Below are 17,893 nucleotides of genomic sequence, written 5' to 3'. Positions count from 1 at the left end.
GGGGGGGCAGGGCGGTGCCGTGCCGTGGCGTGCCCTGCCGTGGGCCAGTGCCGCCTGTGTAAGGCTGCGGGGGCAAAATCACGGATATAGGCATGCGCACCCCATTCGTACATTGAAAAAAATAGGTGCACGCACTTAGTTTTTTCTCTATTTGAGTTCATAAAGCCGCATTTAAGGTGCATACCAGAGCATGAAGCCTTACTAAGATTCACAGCGTCCTTTGGGTATAGGGTCAGGCTTTGTAACTTGCAAGTGTTATTTACAAAGCAAGAAACGACTTGAGGCCTGAGAAGAAAGGCCTGAGTTCTCTCCCGGAAGGGATCAGCGTGGCATGTTTGTATCCAGGCTTTGTTTCGTGGTATTAAAAAGGATGTCCTGTTGGTGGGCGGTGTCCTTGTATCAACCGTCTGTTTCCCTCCCTTCCTTTGGCAAAGGTTGGTGACTTTTTAAGAATTTATACGATGGTTTGCAGTGCAGATATGCAAGTGCTTAGCTGCTGAAACTGGTAGCACAGTCTGGTACACTGAATTCAGGATATTGTAGGCATTGAAAAGCATGGGGAAGTGGTTTGTGTGGACCTCTGCTACTATACTAGGCATTCTTTAAATGTCATGGTGTTACATATGTGTTCTTAGTATGTTTGTTGAACTGAAAAGTACTCTGCAAATGATAAATTCATTATTTGCAGCTTGATATACCAATAGAACTCCTTACTGGTTTTAAAAACTTGTGTTCAATTTCCTTTAGTTTTTGGATGTCTGGTGCATTCTGCTTCCTGTGTTAGCAGGCCAGATCCCACCAGAAAGCGTTGATGTGTGGGAGCTCCTCCACTGAGTTGAAGAGGGAGTGCACTTTGAGTCTTTTAAGAGTAGTAAACATCCACAGTATAGGCAGGAGCCTTTCTGAAATGGAATAACTAAACTTTAAAATAGCTAAACATTAAAATTAGGTGTCAAATGCTGATGCCGTAACTCCGTATCTACTTTAAACTGGCTGTGCTGCCAGAGGAAGCTGACTTTCTTCCCTCCAAGCACCCAAGGAGGCTAACTTTAACTTGGATCAATCCTCTGTTCTGGTTTGCTGCCTATATTCCTAAATATTGTGTTCACACAAGAGGGTAAATAGCACAGGGGCATAACTGCTTCTGGTGACTGTGTTGGGTTATAACTGCTCAAAGTGGCTGTGAAACTAACAAAAATGGGCTATGGGGACAGGATTAGGTTTCTTTGTAAATAGTACTAGCTGTGGCTGCTGGTGGACTATAAGTTATAAGAATGTAGTGTTGAAGTGGGTGTGTATAGATGACACAGACCTTCAAGCTCTCAGGAGACTTCTGCTTGTTGTGAAAGCTTTCTGCCTTCGCAGATAGTGATGCAACCTGTACAGTTTATCTACCTTTGCTCTCAGTATTTGATTTATGTGCATGTGTGCAACTGAAACCACTTACTAGAGTGTGCCTTGTTCATTAACAGCAGAATAAATCCTTTCAAACTCAAGTTATCAGCTACAACTAGTAGTTGCAAAGGAAACCACTTCCATATAATTACAGTTTTTACTGTTTTAGAAATACGAATCAACTGATGATCAGCTTTGGTTTTTTTCTGAGTGTCCTAGTAGAGACAAAACTGTTGAATAGTGTCACACTGGTTGAAATAAAATTCTATGTGGACTTATTTTTGTGCTTTTGTTTTCAGGCTCCTGCTTACCATCTCATTTTGGAAGGAATTCTAATTCTATGGATAATCAGACTTCTTTTCTCGAAGACATACAAGCTTCAAGAGCGATCTGATCTAACACCTAAGGTATAGTGGAAAAATACTTTTCTTTAGAGAAACAGTTTATAGCTGTTGATACATTTGGCTGTTGGACCACTGCTGCATCACAAATTGTGCTGGTTTTTCTTAGGATTTCAAAGGGTAAGCTTACTTTGGACTAAGAAACTGTTTATTGCTTAAATGCTTCAGTTTGTGCTTTTAAAGTAGCACTGTCTTTGAGAGTCCGAGAAATATAAAAGAACTGATATGACCGTGACCGCTAAGCTGGCATTAGCTTTATTCAATGGATGGCTTTGTTTTAAAAATGGAAGTTATACTAAAAAAACCCCACCAAACAAAATGCACTATAGGAGTATAGAGAGTAGGAAAATGATCAGTCTGTATATCTGGTATCTGTGAGTGATAGCTGAAACTCAGTTTACCATGTTAAGTGGGTTCCAGAAAACTTTGTAGTTTAGCGTCCGTTTTCTTCTTTTGCAGTATAGTTGTCTCAAAACAAAAAAGCTGTAATTGTTTGCGAAGGATGGAATTTCTGCCTGACTTCTGTCTGGAGACTGTCAGGAATGAGTAAAGTTTGTTTTGGAGATGTCCCTGGATTGGTTTGTCTGAGACGTGGTTTGTGATTGAGCTTGCTGCATACTGTCAGAGGATTCCATTGGATATATTCAAAGGATGGTTGGATGCACTCTCTGAATGTGAAAACAGTGAGGTGAACAAGGATGCACTCCTTTTTCTCAGTCAGGGTGAACTACAGCTATGTATTGCAATGTGACAATCAGCCTGTGTATGCGAGGGGTTGATCTGAATGATCTGAAGTCCCATATTACAAACAAGCTTAGTTTGGTAAAGCTTTAGAGGAATGGTATCCTTTATGAATGGGATAAAACACTGGAATTTCTTTGTGGTGTCTTTATGGATATTTTACTATGTCATTCCAAGCTGTATCATGTGCTTGCATGCTTTTTGATCTTATTCTCACTAACGATACATGTTAAGCACATGGGCTCAGTGTAACGCATCAGTGAACAGGATGCAGGGACTATAGGAACAAAGCCGTAAATGTGAGCAAATCTGCAGGCAGTGTCCTCTTTTGGGGAGTAATTACTAAATGAGCTTAGAGTATCCTAGGGAACATTTCAGCATGTTTTTATTGGAGGCATTTAATAATGGAGGCAAGAAGTGAGCTGAGCAGGAATCAAGAAAGGGCAGTTGAGGTTTGTGCTTGGGAAGGTTTGAATTGATCCTGGGATTCTTGAAATTTGCCGCCTTTGGTAAGAATACAGAGGAGGAGTGAACGCAAAAGGAGGTCCAGTGTGGTGAAGTGCTGAATGTTCAGGTCATCTGAGAAGACACGCTGCAGCTTTAAAGTAGTCCTGATTGTCCATTCAGAAACTATGATAGTTCATTTAGTAGAGTTTTCCTCCATCAGATATTTTTGATCTCTGGTATTTTGGAGGATAACTTTTTTCTTTTGAAAAATTCATTCTCTATGCAGTAGGTGGTGGGAAAAGCCTCTTTGCTACTTTTGCATAATTGGTGACCTGAAAAAGCTGAAACCTATCTCTTCCTTACAGAGTAAGGATTACACTCTGATATTTCTATGTGCATCTTCAATGTTATCATTCAGTTGCAGGCCATCTCCTTCGTTCACTGACAGACCATTTTGCTGAAGCTGAGGTGTTTAAAAAAAGTGCTCAGACAAATCTGCAACAGTGGTATGTGGGGAAGAAAATTGTTCTGTATCTTGGGAGACTGTGCATGTAGCTGGTCTGTTGCAGCTCAGTGGAAGCAGGGTTTAGAAGGGGAGGGGATCAACAGAGGGAAGACATTTGGAAATGGCTTATGCTTAATAACAGTCCTTCTTTTGGAGGATGACAGTAAAGTTCACTGGCAGGACAACAGTAGCAGGCTTTCTGAAGAATAGAAGTGTGCATGTTATTACTGTGATACTTCTGATAAGATATACAAACTTTACTGAGCTTGAGTGATGGAAAGGAATGTGAATACTAGCAAAAATCCAAAGTGCTCAAGAATTGCATTAAATAGATACTGAATACATTGATTCACAATTACAAGGCACAGAAAAAAAAATAGCAGACTTTTAAGAGCTGTATTACAACAAAGGGTTTGACTTGAGATGTTGATCAACAACCCTAGCTTTTTGTTACCTGTATTGGTGGCAAAAAGAATAGTATGAGGGAATGCTCTTTAGTCTGATGGTTTGTTCAGATTGGCTGACGATGAAGGAGATTTGTGTTAGTCTAGTTTTCTTTACCATTGACCTCTGAAGATGTAAGCAGTGTTTTCCATAGGTGGAACTATATTTGGAAGGGAATGTCTTGTCTACAGATAGTTTTCTGAAAGTAGGCATAAATACAACAGTGAAGTGAGAGTGCGAGTTAGTCTTCTACAGTGGAGGACTTCAGCAGACTGATACATAAGAGCTGTGGAATAATTCCATGTTTTTTTCTACAACATAGCTAATTGCTGTGAAAAGAGCTCATTTATTTTGTGTGGGGGAATAGCTACGGGGGAGAAGACCCCCTACCTTAATCTTCACTAAAATCTACAGACAGTTGACACTGATCTGTGTTGTGGGTTAACCCCAGTAGGCACTTTCCCCCCCACCCCCAGTGGGACAGGGGAAGAGGGAAGGAAGCATAAAAGCAAGAAAACTTGTGAGTGAAAGTAAAATTGTTTAATAAGCAAAGGACAAGTGGAAGAAGAGAGAAACAAGACAAAGTGATGTGAAGGCTATCACTCACCACCTCCTATGGGTGGGCCAGTTCCTGAGCAAGAGATGGCTAACTTCCCTAAACCCCTTAATTTCCCTTTTATTGCTGAACATGACATTTACCTGGACTTCAGCAAAGCCTTTGGCTCTGTCTCTCACAGCATTCTTCTAGAGAAGCTGGCTTAGACAGGTGTACTCTTCGCTGGGTAAAAAACTGGCTGGATGGCCGAGCCCAGAGAGTTGTGGTGAACGGAATTAAATCCAGTTGGCAGCCAGTCACAAGCGGTGTCCCCCAGGGCTCAGTTCTGGGCCCAGTTCTGTTCAATATCTTCATCAATGACCTGGACAAGGGGATTGAGTGCCCCCTCAGTAAGTTTGCAGATGACGCTAAGCTGGGTGGGGGTGTCGATGTGCTTGAGGGGAGGAGGGCTCTGCAGAGGGACCTGGACAGGCTAGATTGATGGGCTGAGGCCAACTGTATGAGGTTCAACAAGGCCAAGTTTCGGGTCCTGCACTTGGGTCACAACAACCCCATGCAATGCTACAGGCTTGGGGAAGAGTGGCTGGAAAGCTGCCTGGCGGAAAAGGACCTGGGTGTACTGGTTGACAGCCGGCTGCATGTGAGCCAGCAGTGTGCCCAGGTGGCCTTCTGGCATCCTGGCTGGTATCAGGAATAGTGTGGCCAGCAAGAGTAGGGAAGTTATCATGCCCCTGTACTCCACAGTGGTGAGACCGCACCTCGAGTCCTGCGTTCAGTTTTGGGCCCCTCACTACAAGAAAGACGTTGCATTGCTGGACCATGTCCAGAGAAGGGCAACAAAGCTGGTGAGGGGTCTGGAGCACAAGTCTTTGAGCAGCAACTGAGGGAGTTGGGGTTGTTTAGCCTGAAGAAGAGGAGGCAGGTTTAGATTGCATATTAGGAAAAATGTCTTGAATGGAAGGGTTGTCAAGAATTGGAACAGGCTGCCCAGGGAAGTGGTCAAGTCCCCCTCCTGATAGGTATTTAAAAGACAGGTAGACAAGGTGCTTAGGTATGTGGTTTAGTGGTGGAATGGCAGTGCTTGGTTAACAGTTGGACTTGATGATCTTAAAGGTCTTTTCCAATCTAAATGATTCTATGATTCCCTATAGTATGGAATATCTGGTTAGTTTGGGTCATCTACATGGTTATGTCCCCTCCCAACCTCTTGTGCACCCCCTCAGTCTGTTCACTGTGATGGCAGAGTGAGAGAAAGGACTTGACACTGTGCAAACGCTGCTCAGCAAGAGCTACAACATTAGTGTGTTACCAGCATTGTTTGGTCACAGATCTAAAACACAGTCCTATATGAGCTATATTAACACCATCCCAGCCAGACCCACTACTGTCTGCTTCACGCAATATGGGATCCCACACAGCCCGGCTTCTGTGTGTGTGTTGAGCTGCGTGTAGTAACATGCCAGCTGTTAAAGCGAGGATACTGCTGATTTGCCTGCTGATTTGTTCTAGTTTGATTCATGCTGTGGTGTTCAGTCTTTACCACACCAGAAAGAAATACGAGGTTGCTCAGGTACAGGTGCTGGAGATAGGTCAGCTCAGGCTACCTCGATGTCAGCTACTCATCTAATGATACTTGGAATTTCTCTGTGAATTGCTGCTGGGGATGCTGCCAGAGCAGAGCTAGCTCCGCATAATAAATATTACTGAAGAATACCGCGATTGCACAGCCATCTTAATGTGATCTGTCAGGACCAGTCTGTCCTGAGGAACCAGAGGTAGGTGATATATTGTGCAACCATAGTGTACTTAGGAGTCACACTTTTAAAACAGTGAAGAAATGCACTCCAAAGGTGGCTTCTGGGTTTAGTCAAATGTGTAGCAAGAGTACTGTGAGATCCAGTGCAGGAATCATCTTTCAGCTGTCTGTCTGTCATCCTTTAATAACAGCGTTTGTAGGTATTCTTACTGTTTCTATTCCAAAATAATGAAATCTCCCAAATCATTAACTAAAAAGGTAGAGTACTTATCCGGGACTGTAGTTCCTGATAGTTTGGGATTTTGGGAAGTCTGCGGCCAGACAGGGTGCTAGACATACAGATTCCTCTGGGCTTTTCACCCAAAGTAAAATCCATAGAAAAGCGGCGAAGAGCCATTGAGGACTGGAGTGGGCTGTGGGAGATTGCATGGCATCATTTAGCTACAAGCTCACTCTCCAGCCAACAGCCATTTTTGTGAAAGGGAGGTGCTCTCCACATGTATGTGTCTTTCACTCTGCAGTAAATGATACTGAGCTTTTCTCTCAAAATCTCTGAAGTCCTACTAAGAACCGTGTCTTACCATTTGTGGATGGGAGGAATAATTGTTTTCTTTGGTTTTAGAAATTTCACTGCAGTAGTAGCATGGGAACAGTTTTATTACAGTGATATTAGTCAGGAGGCTAGAAAGTTCCTGTCAGAGACAAATGTTTAATGCATGGCTGAGAAATACTGTAAGCCACCAAGAGCTCTCTCTTACAGGAACAGCATTCAGAGATAGATCAGGTGGTGTTCTACAGAGAACAGCAAATGTAGTCCATTCTTGTAAAGGTTTTCAGTCATTTTGAGCCAAGACTCCCTATGCAGGTAAAGAGTCTCTTAAGCATTAGCATAGTTTGAAAGAGAGACATTTCTGACTAGCATGCCCATTGCTTATGCCGATTTATGCCATGCTGATACATGATTCTAGAAATACTGTGAAATTAAAGGTCTGTTATTTGAGGACTGGCAAATAAAAATATATTATTAATCTTTGGATATTGGCACAGATGCATGTATGATACTGTTTCAAAACACTAGTGCCATCTAAGAAATGTCTTCATGAACTTAATTGCTACCTTTTCTTAAAAACCAAGGTCAATAAGGCAACTTATTTAAATACTATAGGTTGGATGTGTTTACACCCAAGCATTTCTCTTTCCCAAGGTATCTGGTTTTCAAAAAGTAAAAACCACAACCAACAAAATACAACCACCCAAACCCATTTTATTTATATTTGTGTGTGTGTGTATTTGGATAAGTACATTTAAAATGTACATATATATATATATATATTTGCAAACATATAAGTAAGTGTGTATATAATAATTTATACAATAGACTTATAAATATTTTATATATTATATTTTCATGTGTCTTGTATGTTAGTCATAAAAATAAATACATTTTATGTTGATATTTACATTTTGTTTAAGATTTATGTTTATGTAAATTTAAAAGAATTAGAAAAGGAGAAGAATAAGAGCTGAGAGATGAGTTCACTTACATTACAACCCGAGAGTGTGGAAATTGAAAGTTTTGAGTTCATTCTTTTAATCAAGTGGTTATTTTCAATACAGTGAACTGAGGAGAAATACGTGAATCAATTACATGTTGCATTGTGAATCTGTTTTCTCTATATGTTTGAAAATTAATATTTTTATTCTTGAATAAAATATGGTGCTCTGAAATTTGGTGCCTGTTTATGAGGTAGGAGATGGAAGTGCTGCGCTGAATGTAGGGTCACAGTATGAAAGCCTGCTTCTGCTTTGTCTTTTGGTCAGAGGGAGATAGTCATGCTTACCCTGAAAAGTCAGCAGGACAGGCCAGTGTACTGAGATATTTGGTGAATGGAAGGAGGAAGGGGAATGGACTGTCCCATCTGCAGTATGGATGGCCATTTTGGATTTAAATTGGTACTCATTTTAATCACCAATGTCTCCAGTCCCCCACCATAATAAAGAAACTTCTATCACAGAAGCTTTTGGTAAACTGTGGGCTGTGCCAAGTACTTTTGGAAACAGAAGACATAAGACATGAAGATGCAATTGTTCGTCATTTATGTCCTTTGTCTATCAAAAAAGCAAAACGCCCTGTAATGGATGAAGAGAATGAAAGTGAGCTAGAATTAGTGAAACAGTGTTGTTTGAAATGAGGATTAGCCTTCTCATGTATATTTTATTTTGTGTTAAGAAAAAAATCAGATATTACCACATCTCATCTGTGGCTTGTCACCTATGCTGTTTGTGGGCTGCGGACATTTCAAAGGGAAAGATGGAAAATTCCTAATATGAATGGGGGAGAGAAGTGCTAATTAGGAATTGCTCATTATCTTTATGTTCACAGATCTCAACTACAACTGTTGGATGCTGATTTATTGTAGTTACAGTGTCCTTCAATAAATACTATTTTTCTTTCTGTTGGACTGGCAGGAAGATTTTAATCAAATTTGTGTATCAGTTGCTAAGCTGCTTGGTGATACTTTATACCCTTAGTTCAAAAAATTAGACTTAAATGAAAAAGCAAAGTACATGCTTGCACAGCTTTAATTCTGCCCTCTTTGTAGAAAACGTATGTTGTATTGCCTGCTCTGCCTTTGAACTGTGCTGTGTAAAAGCTGTTCAAATGTTCTTTGCATTCAAGTCTTAAACAGAAGAAACACCATGCTTCCTAAGTCCTTCCCCTTTAGACATTTGATGTCATCTAATGCTTTTCTTATTTATCCTTTAATAACGTGACAGAGTGCACCACTTCACCTGATTTATTCTACTTCCTAATAAAACAAAAAATAACAACAGCCAAAACAAAAAAACCCCAATGGACCCTGTGCTCTAAAACAAACACAAAACTGTTGATACAAGCTACCCCATAAATCAGGGATTTGGGGCCTTTTGACGCCAGCTGTTGTAGGAGCAGAGTGAAGGCTACGTGAGCATACATCCTGCTTTCTGATTTTCAGGAGTCTTTTTCAGCTCTTGTGAAAAGGTGTAAGATACTGCTGGGGAACTGTAACTCAGGTTATGGTTTCCCAGTAGCATTAGACAACCTAGTTTGGGACTGCTTTGTTGTGGGATCCATTTTTTTATCTATCCCGCTTTTACCGAGTTTGTTTTCATCTGGATCATTTTTCTGAACAAGGTTATTGTCTGGTTTTGTAACTGCCTATGCCAAGACAAGGAACAGGAATGTATTTGTGGCTGGGAGGGGACTGTATGTAGCAGCTGCTGGTTTGCAGTGCTGTGGGTCAGCACACAGTGTTAAATCTTTGATTATTTTTTTTTTCCAAATAGCAATACAGTATAGAGATGCACACTAGTGCCTGTTCTGAGATGAGGATGGAATTGCCAATCTCTGTCTTTGATCAATGCAGTTTAGCATACAGGATTGTGGTTCCACTCTGGGATTAATTTGAATTTGGGTACTACTTTTCCACCATTTTGGTACTGTGTTGCACGTTAATCTTTATAGGGTATATCATCTAGTAATCTTCTTCCATAGGGTTCCTGAGGTATTTGCTGAGTCATGTCAAATATGAGGTTTGATAATAGGATGCAGTAATGAACAGTAGTCAGTAGTATTTACACAGAACTTAATTGATTATTGTTCTGTTCTCTGGTGCTCAGTTACCTGTTTGGATTTTTTTTTAATTGAAACATTAAAATCTGCTACTTGACATGCTGTGAGTAGTACTAGTACACGGTAAATTAATAAAAACCCCTACTTCAGTGCTTTCCTTAATATGTGGAACAGCATTTCAGTGCATACACAAATGCATGCAGAGCTCCAGCTGGGGTTTGTCCTGTGGTGGCTAAAGAAACTAAGCACATAAGTTAGCCACTTCAAAACATTTAATATATTCAGTTCTGTTGCACATATTAGCGGCATCTTATTTCCTTTAAAATATATGCCCCATGGGTTAAATTTCAGTAAGAAATCCAACATGAGAAAGTTAAATAAAAAGGTATTTAAAATACATCTGCAAAATATCAGAAACACAAGTGACTATGCTCACATAAAAAGGATCTTTTTGAAATACAGGACTATTGAAATTTCCATTTGTGTTTTGAAATAGACCTTTCTGGATCTCCTGGGATATTAATTAATACTCTGGAAGTATCTAGAAAGAAAGTTATTCATTAGCTTAGTAAAAGGAAAGTGATGAAAATGCAGAAGGCTAATTGTATTGTTGCATGTAGTTTCCTTTTGCTTTTTTCCTATATTAATTTGGTTTTGTACTTTGCTGGCTTTGAGAAGTGTATTTGGAAAAAATAAAAATGGAAAAAGACATTGCTGTGGTGCTTTCAGAAATAGATAGCAGAATTTATATTTTGGTACTGAAATAAGTAGCCTTAAGTATTCTACTGCTTTTTGAAATAATAGAGAAATATAAACCTGTTGTAGTCATACCATTCACAATTCGTATGTTAACAAATATGTTATCAAGTGTGTCTTGCTGTACTAGTAAATAATCCTCTGGGAAAGTTCTGCTTTCATGGTACAAAGGATGATTTTGATGATTTGCCTGAGTGGTGGCTAATTGATGTGGAACTAGTCTAACACACCTGTTGTGCTGATCCACTGCATGTCCTTTGGAAAATAATCTAACAGGTTTTCCAAAGCACTTTTGAAAATGAATGTGTGTTCAGTATTCCTCCATCATTAGGTGGGGGATATGTGGTTTAGTACTTCCTGTTACCATTTCTTGGACATTTGGTAGTTCTTCTCCATTTATTCCTGTTTATGTATATGCTACTTTGCTAGGTATTTTAATGCCACAGTTGTTTAAACAGCACTGTTGAAGAATTGAGAATGTCGAGTGAGGCGATTTGTATTAAATTATTTTGTAATGTGTATTCAGTTACATAAACTGTAGATGAGGATTGTAATAATTAATAGGTTGAATGAAACAGTATTGATTAAAATTTGGCAGGGACACCAAGTTAGTATCTCTTCTCTCGATTATCGTGAGATCTTTAATGCACAGGCACAACCGGACTATCTTTACATCTCCTCCCTTAGAAGAATTCAGAGCCCCTCAGTTGAACATACTGAGATAATATCAATTCTGTGTCTCAGAAAGGTGACACATATTAGCATACATAATTTCTCATACAACTATTACCAACTTTTTATTAGTGCATAATGTCTTTTCTAATGGAAATCCTTTTTGAGCAGCATTTCTTTTCTCCTTTTCAGGAAAAAGAAGAATTGATTGAAGAATGGCAGCCAGAGCCTCTTGTACCTCCTGTACCAAAAGATCACCCAGCTCTCAACTACAACATTGTTTCAGGGTAAATGTAACCAAAATAAATTCTGTTTTTTATTTCAACTCAAATACCTAATGTCCGTGGTTTTAAGTGAATACCTTACTAAGCATTTCCATATCCTTAAAACCTTTTATAAATGATTTGCATTTTTAGATAGCAGGACTGAATTTGCCATAGAAGAGATGGTCTTGGTTTTGCAACGTTATCAAGACTATCTTATTAAGAAAATCTGTCTTGCTCTAATTGTTGTAATTAATTTTTTAAAAAATATTGGAGGTGGGGGGAGAGACACTTTACCTTCATTGTGGGGTCTGTATTGTTTGATAACAATTTGTTTCATTTTTTCTGACTATGTAGACCTAGACCTCCAAAAGTGGTTACCACCTTCTGTGTAAGGGTCGGGGGGAAACTGTCATCACAAATCTTTTGAGAAGAAACTGATTTTGTGGCTAGCCACTTAATGCTTCGTGAAAAGTTGTTCCTCTGGACAATAAGAAGTGGAGGTGCTTGATGGCAAAGTTATTTTGCAAGGAAATTATGGCTCAGCATTAATTTCTTTTGCGTAAGGAGGCTTTTAAAATGTGTGCTGACTTAGGCAAGAGTCACAGTATTTCAGAAATTGTGTTGAAATTTCTTTCACAAGCTTCAGATTTGTTTGTGTCAGTAACTTTTACAATATAAGCCTTCTTAATATCATTCTAGTGACACTGATAATTTAAAATAATTTAGTGACGGAGCTCAATTATTTGCTGTCATAGGAGTTCCATTTTCTGCCACCACAGAAAAGGGATGCCTATTTTGATCAACCCGGATGTGAACAATCCTTCTGTTATTGTTCAGAATTTTGAAACAAACAGTACTGTGGACTTAATGGAAGTGTTGGATGTTTTAAAAAAATCTGAACAAATATATCTTTTAGATTGATTGAGAATATGTTTGGATTATTTAGTTTTCCAGTGTTCATAGCTGGGGAGTGCATTGTGACAAAATGTTAGTGTGTTGTGGCTGTTAAACTTAATAGTGGCTATGGGGAAAACTTGGCATTAGTCTTGTAAGATTTAAAATGTTAACTACCTTCCCATAAGTTGCTTAACAGCCATGAGATTGCAACTTGGACTGTGAACTTAACCCAAATTTCAGAACTGATACAGAAATGAAAGTGTCTGCATCCTCATTCCAGCTCAAGAGCATTTCTATCCTCTTTTTAATTAGTATTTTAGGGCAACCTTGTTGATGCTAATGAGGTAGCCTTCTTTCAATGATTTTCATGTTGTTAATGTCTACCACAAATGGTGATTTACATAGATCCTAATTATCTTTGTATATGGTGGTTTAATATTGCCTATTTGCAGTAATGTGTAGATAGGGTTTATATAGGCTCATAACCACTTAGGAAGTATTAAAAATTTCAGTAAAAGTTTTGACCTACTCGGGGGGGGAGGCAGACTTCCTTCTCCCTCAATATGCCAGACAGTTTGTGCTTTATGTTACCTGTGCTCCTTTCTGCTGAGCACTTGCATAATCTCAGTAATGTTGCCAAATGATATGCAAAGTCAATAATGCAGAGACTTGTCCAAGCAAAAAAAAGTGACCAATCTTGAATCAGCTGTGAAGATGTTACCCATGATGGCTTGGTCACATACCAGAAATTAGTTACATCGTGTGATAGCCTTTCTGTGAACTAATCTATGCGAGATAGCTTAGTTGTACGAGATCTTATTCAGAAAATGTAAACCTATTTCCTAAAATAGTATGTCTGCAAAATTCTCATGCTGATTCTCATTTTGCTTTACAATAAAAAGGCACTAATGAACTAGCTTTTAACTTCGTCATCTTCTGTGACTGATTTTTGAACACATGCAACACGTAAGAGATAAATGAGAGGTCCAGTACAGATGGAGTGCTTTCGGTCCTTGCAAGTTCTTTGAGTTTAGCTAGAAATTGTATTTTGAATTACAGTTTCAGCTGGATAACTCAGTATCTCTTAACTGTTGTCCCTGACCATGATACCCAATGAACTGTGTTATACTAGGGAAAGGAAGAAACATGAAACTATGAAGAAATTAAGTGTTTCACTGTTTTTCTTCTGCAAAGGCTTGGTTCTGACATTGCAAGGAAGGTTTTATGATATAATATAGCCTGGGAGGAACACAAAGAAATCGTCCGAACATCCAGGGATAAGGTTAGGAAAGCTAAAGCCCTGATAGAATTAAATCTGGTCAAGGGCAACAAGAAAAGCTCCTATAGGTATGTTGGTGATAAAAGGAAGACTAGTTACCGAGGATATGGAGAAGGCTGAAGTACTCAATGACTTTTTTGCTTCAGTCTCCACCAGCAAGTGCTCTATCTAGCCACACTGCCCAAGTTGCAGAAGGCGAAGGCAGGGACTGGGAGAATGGACAAATGCCCACTGTAGGATAAGGTCAGATTTGAACATGCACAAGTCCATGGGACCTGATGAGATGCATCCGCAGGTCCTGAGCAAACTGGAGGATGAAGTTGCTAAGCCACTACCCGTCATATTTTAGAAGCTGTTGCAGTCTGATGAAGTTACCACTGACTGGAAAAGGGGGAAACATAACCCCCATTTTTAAAAAGGGAAAAAAGGAAGACTCGGGGAACTGCAGGTCAGTTAGTCTCAACTCTGTGCCCAGCAAGATCATGGAGCAGATCCTCCTGGAAACTATACTAAGGCATGTGGAAAACAGAGAGGTGACTGGTGACAGCCAGCATGACTTCACTAAGGGCAAATCATGCCTGACAAATTTGGTGGCCTTCTATGATGGGGTTACAGCATTGGTGGAATAAAGGAAGAGCAACTGACATCATCAGCCTGGACTTCTGCAAAGTGTTTTGACACTGTCCCGCACAACATCCTTGTCTCTAAATTGGAGAGACGTGGATTTGATGGATGGACCACTCAGTGGATAAGGAATTGGCTGGATGGTTGCACTTGAAGAGTTGTGGTCAACTGCTTCATGTCCAGGTGGATACCAGTGACAAGTGGTGTTCCTCAGGGACTGAGTATTGGGACTGGCACTGTTTAACATCTTTGTTGGCAAAATGGACAGTGGGATTGAGTACACTCTCAGCAAATTTCCTGACAACACCAAGATGTGTGGTGTGGTCAACACGCTGGAGGGAAGGGTTGTCATCCAGAGGGACCTTGACAGGCTTGAGAGGTGGGCCCATGTGATCTTCGTGAAGTTCAACAAGGACAAGTGCAAGGTCCTGCATGTGGGTTGGTGCAATCCCAAGCACAAAAACAGGCTGGGCATAGAATGGATTGAGATCAGTCCTGAGGAGAAGGACTTGGGGGTCTTGGTTGATGAGCTCAGCATGACCTGGCAATGCACACTCACAGCCCAGAAGCCCAATTGTATCCTGGGTTGCATCAAAAAGAGCATGACCAGCAGGTCGAGGGAGGTGATTCTCCCCCTCTGCTCTGGTGAGACCCCACCTGCAGTACTGCGTTCAGCCCCAACATAAGAACATGGACCTGCTCAAGCAGGTGCAGAGGAGGGCCACAAAGATGATCAGACGGCTGGAGCACCTCTTCTATGAAGACAGGTTGGGGGAGTTGGAGTTGTTCAGCCTAGAGAAGAGAAGGCTCCAGGGAGACCTTACAATAGCCTTCCATTACCTAAAGGGGGCCTACAGGAAAGCTGGAGAGGGAGTTTTTACAAGGACGTGTAGTGATAGGACAGTGGGTGATGGCTTTAAACTGAAAGAGGGTAGATTTAGATTAGCTATAAGGAAGAAATTCTTCACAATGAGGGTGGTGAGGCACTGGAACAGGCCCAGAGAAGCTGTGGATGTCCCCATCCCCAGAAATGTTTAAGGCCAGGTTGGATGGGGGGCTTTGAGCAACCTGGTCTAGTGGAAGGTATCCCTCCTTATGGCATGGAGGTTGGGAACTAGATGATCTTTAAAGTCCCTTCCAACCCAAACTATTCTATGATTCTATGATGATTGTGTTAGCATCCATGTTTTGGATGTAATTATTCACTGGAATAAGCTTCTCCATGAGTGTTTTCTGCCTAACCATGTGTATTCCTTTAGAAGGTTGGATAAAAGTCTAATAGCAAAGTATGGCCATGTTTTCATGAAGGCTGCAGCTTTGTTAGTGGCAAGTTGTTGGTGAATATTAGTGTATTTTTTAGGTTTGTGAGGTGGAGCTGTGGGGGCAAATTGTAAATTTACCAGGTTTAATAGCGTGTTGGGAATATACTCAACCTTGTGTTAGTGCTAAAATGCGTAAGTATAGATCTGCTCTTCTTAATGTCTGCAAACCTAAGTAGTTTTCACTTAACAGGATTCCAGCATTTGGTACAGGTCATTGAAGAGCAACAGATCGAGATATATTTTTAATGACAGTCAGTTCCCCAAGGCAGTTTGGTGTGCATTTGTATGATACTACTGTGCAGAAGATGCACTGCAGTAATGCAGGACTGCTCCTCTGTGGGATCAAGTTCAGCTTGTGTCAGTTTAAGGTCATGGAATGACAGTGGTAAAGATGCACAGCATGCATACTGTGTTAGTAGAAAGCTTTCCAAAGCTGTTTTGTAAGCTTTGCAATTGCTTGGTTGAAGCAACGTGCACTTAATTTTTAAAGCAAACAGATTTTTAAAAAATCCATGATTTTGTTTTATGTGACATTCAGGCAGCTCAGTGTTTTTCTTAACTTTTAGTGAATAGCTTGGACTTAAAGTTTATTTGCTTGCTTTGCACAACAAATGTACCCATTGAAATATTGTCAACAACGAAATTTGGAGCAGTTGTGCACAGGCATTTGACATTTGAGCAGCTCTGTTTGATTTTGATTGTGAAAATTGCTTACAGCTAGTTTCCACGTGGTAAAAGCTTGTTGAAACTATTGCGTTTGAGGAATAGTATAGGATCTCAACTGTAATATTTGACAATGCATTCAGAAATGGGCAGAGATAAAGTTTTGTATTTGGCTTAGCTTTGAGACCTCTCAACACTCTGATTAAGTGAAACTTTTGATTTTCTAATACTGAAGCATATAATTGCCAAAATAGTATTGCTTTTAGAATACAGCACACAGATGTGATGCTTGCATTTAAAGAAGTAATAGCTATTTTTTTCTTCAATTTTTTAATAACTATCTAAATCATGTTTTTTTAGGGTAGAAAATTTCTCTGCCCTTTGCTTCATACATACTGTGTTCTTGTTCATTTGTTAATACTGTGTGTTTTCACGCTTTCTGTGTTTCCTGATTACATGACTTACTCAAACCGTTATGGATTAAACAAAGTTGGAAAGTTTGATGATGAGATGACAGGTTATACAGTATTTTTGTCTGCTTACTGCTAATACCTATATTTCAGGAGCCCTATGCAGTACAAGATTGGTATTGTGGGTTTGCTTTATGACAAAAACATTGGGTTTAAATTAATTTTTATCATGGAAGTAAGTAGCAATGAAATTTCCTTTTTATTTGTAGTATTGCTTCTTTCAAATAGATATCACTTTGCTTTTGAAGGAGAAGCTTTAATTATCTCTTCAGGAGTCATCTTTGTATAAATAAAGTTTTCAACAAGGAATCATTAAACTAAATATCTCAGGAAGGTATTTACAGATTCCTTATTAAATTACAGGAATGCAGGTTTTGCTGAGTATGGTAATATATTTGTGACTTGACACCGAAATTAAATATTGATTGGCAGCTGTAAAGGAAGACGTGGAACGAGAGAATGTTGAAAATCTGTGTGCCTTTTACTGTTGAAAAATAAAACTCCTGTACTGTTTGACTGTTAATGAAAATGGCAACTGTTCATTCATAACAATAGGCCTGTAATTTTTTTTCAGTCCTCCCACCCATATAATCACTGTTAACGGCAAGGAATGTATAAACTTTGCATCATTTAACTTTCTTGGACTTTTGGATAATGAAAAGGTTAAGGTGAGTTCTTCCAGTTACTGTATTTGTGTGATTATTCCTCTCTTACATTGTATATTATCTTGAAATTAAGAATGACTTCAGAAAGTGCAAACTTTGTCAAGGAAGTATACGTCTAAAGCAGAAAGGAAGATTATAAACCTTTTGATTTTGTGCTATTTAAGTTTGTCTTTTTACTAAAGGTTAATCTGGTATAGTTATTGCATACTAGCCAATTATAAAGTTAGATTAGTATCTAATGTCCTTAATCATTAGAATACAATGAATGATGCTTAAACCCTTGTTTAAAATAGTTTTCATGTGAAATTAATTAATGGAATTCACTACATTATTACACCTTTTGTAAAGCAGATCATGTTACATGATGCAAGAACTGACCTGTGTATATCCATATAACACTGTCAATGTGAAGTGTATAGAA

General features: G+C 39.5%; 1 protein-coding gene across 1 annotated transcript in view; it reads left to right on the top strand.

The window, feature by feature from the left end:
* Nucleotides 1-365: 365 nt before the first annotated feature.
* Nucleotides 366-17,893, top strand: part of SPTLC1 (serine palmitoyltransferase long chain base subunit 1) — a gene marked incomplete at its 5' end in the record, with an annotated part of 39,634 nt that continues 22,106 nt past the window's right edge. The window contains 4 exons of the mRNA XM_035895030.1: nt 366-434; nt 1,695-1,802; nt 11,479-11,573; nt 17,382-17,475. Of these exons, the coding sequence (XP_035750923.1) occupies nt 366-434; nt 1,695-1,802; nt 11,479-11,573; nt 17,382-17,475 (366 nt within the window). The remainder of the gene's footprint in view (nt 435-1,694; nt 1,803-11,478; nt 11,574-17,381; nt 17,476-17,893) is intronic.

Source organism: Egretta garzetta, unplaced genomic scaffold (assembly GCF_000687185.1).
Source record: "Egretta garzetta isolate BGI_Z169 unplaced genomic scaffold, ASM68718v1 scaffold375, whole genome shotgun sequence".
In the NCBI taxonomy this organism is placed as follows: domain Eukaryota; kingdom Metazoa; phylum Chordata; class Aves; order Pelecaniformes; family Ardeidae; genus Egretta; species Egretta garzetta.
Note: the sequence above shows the minus strand (reverse complement) of the source record. Positions and strands in the feature narration are given on the sequence as shown.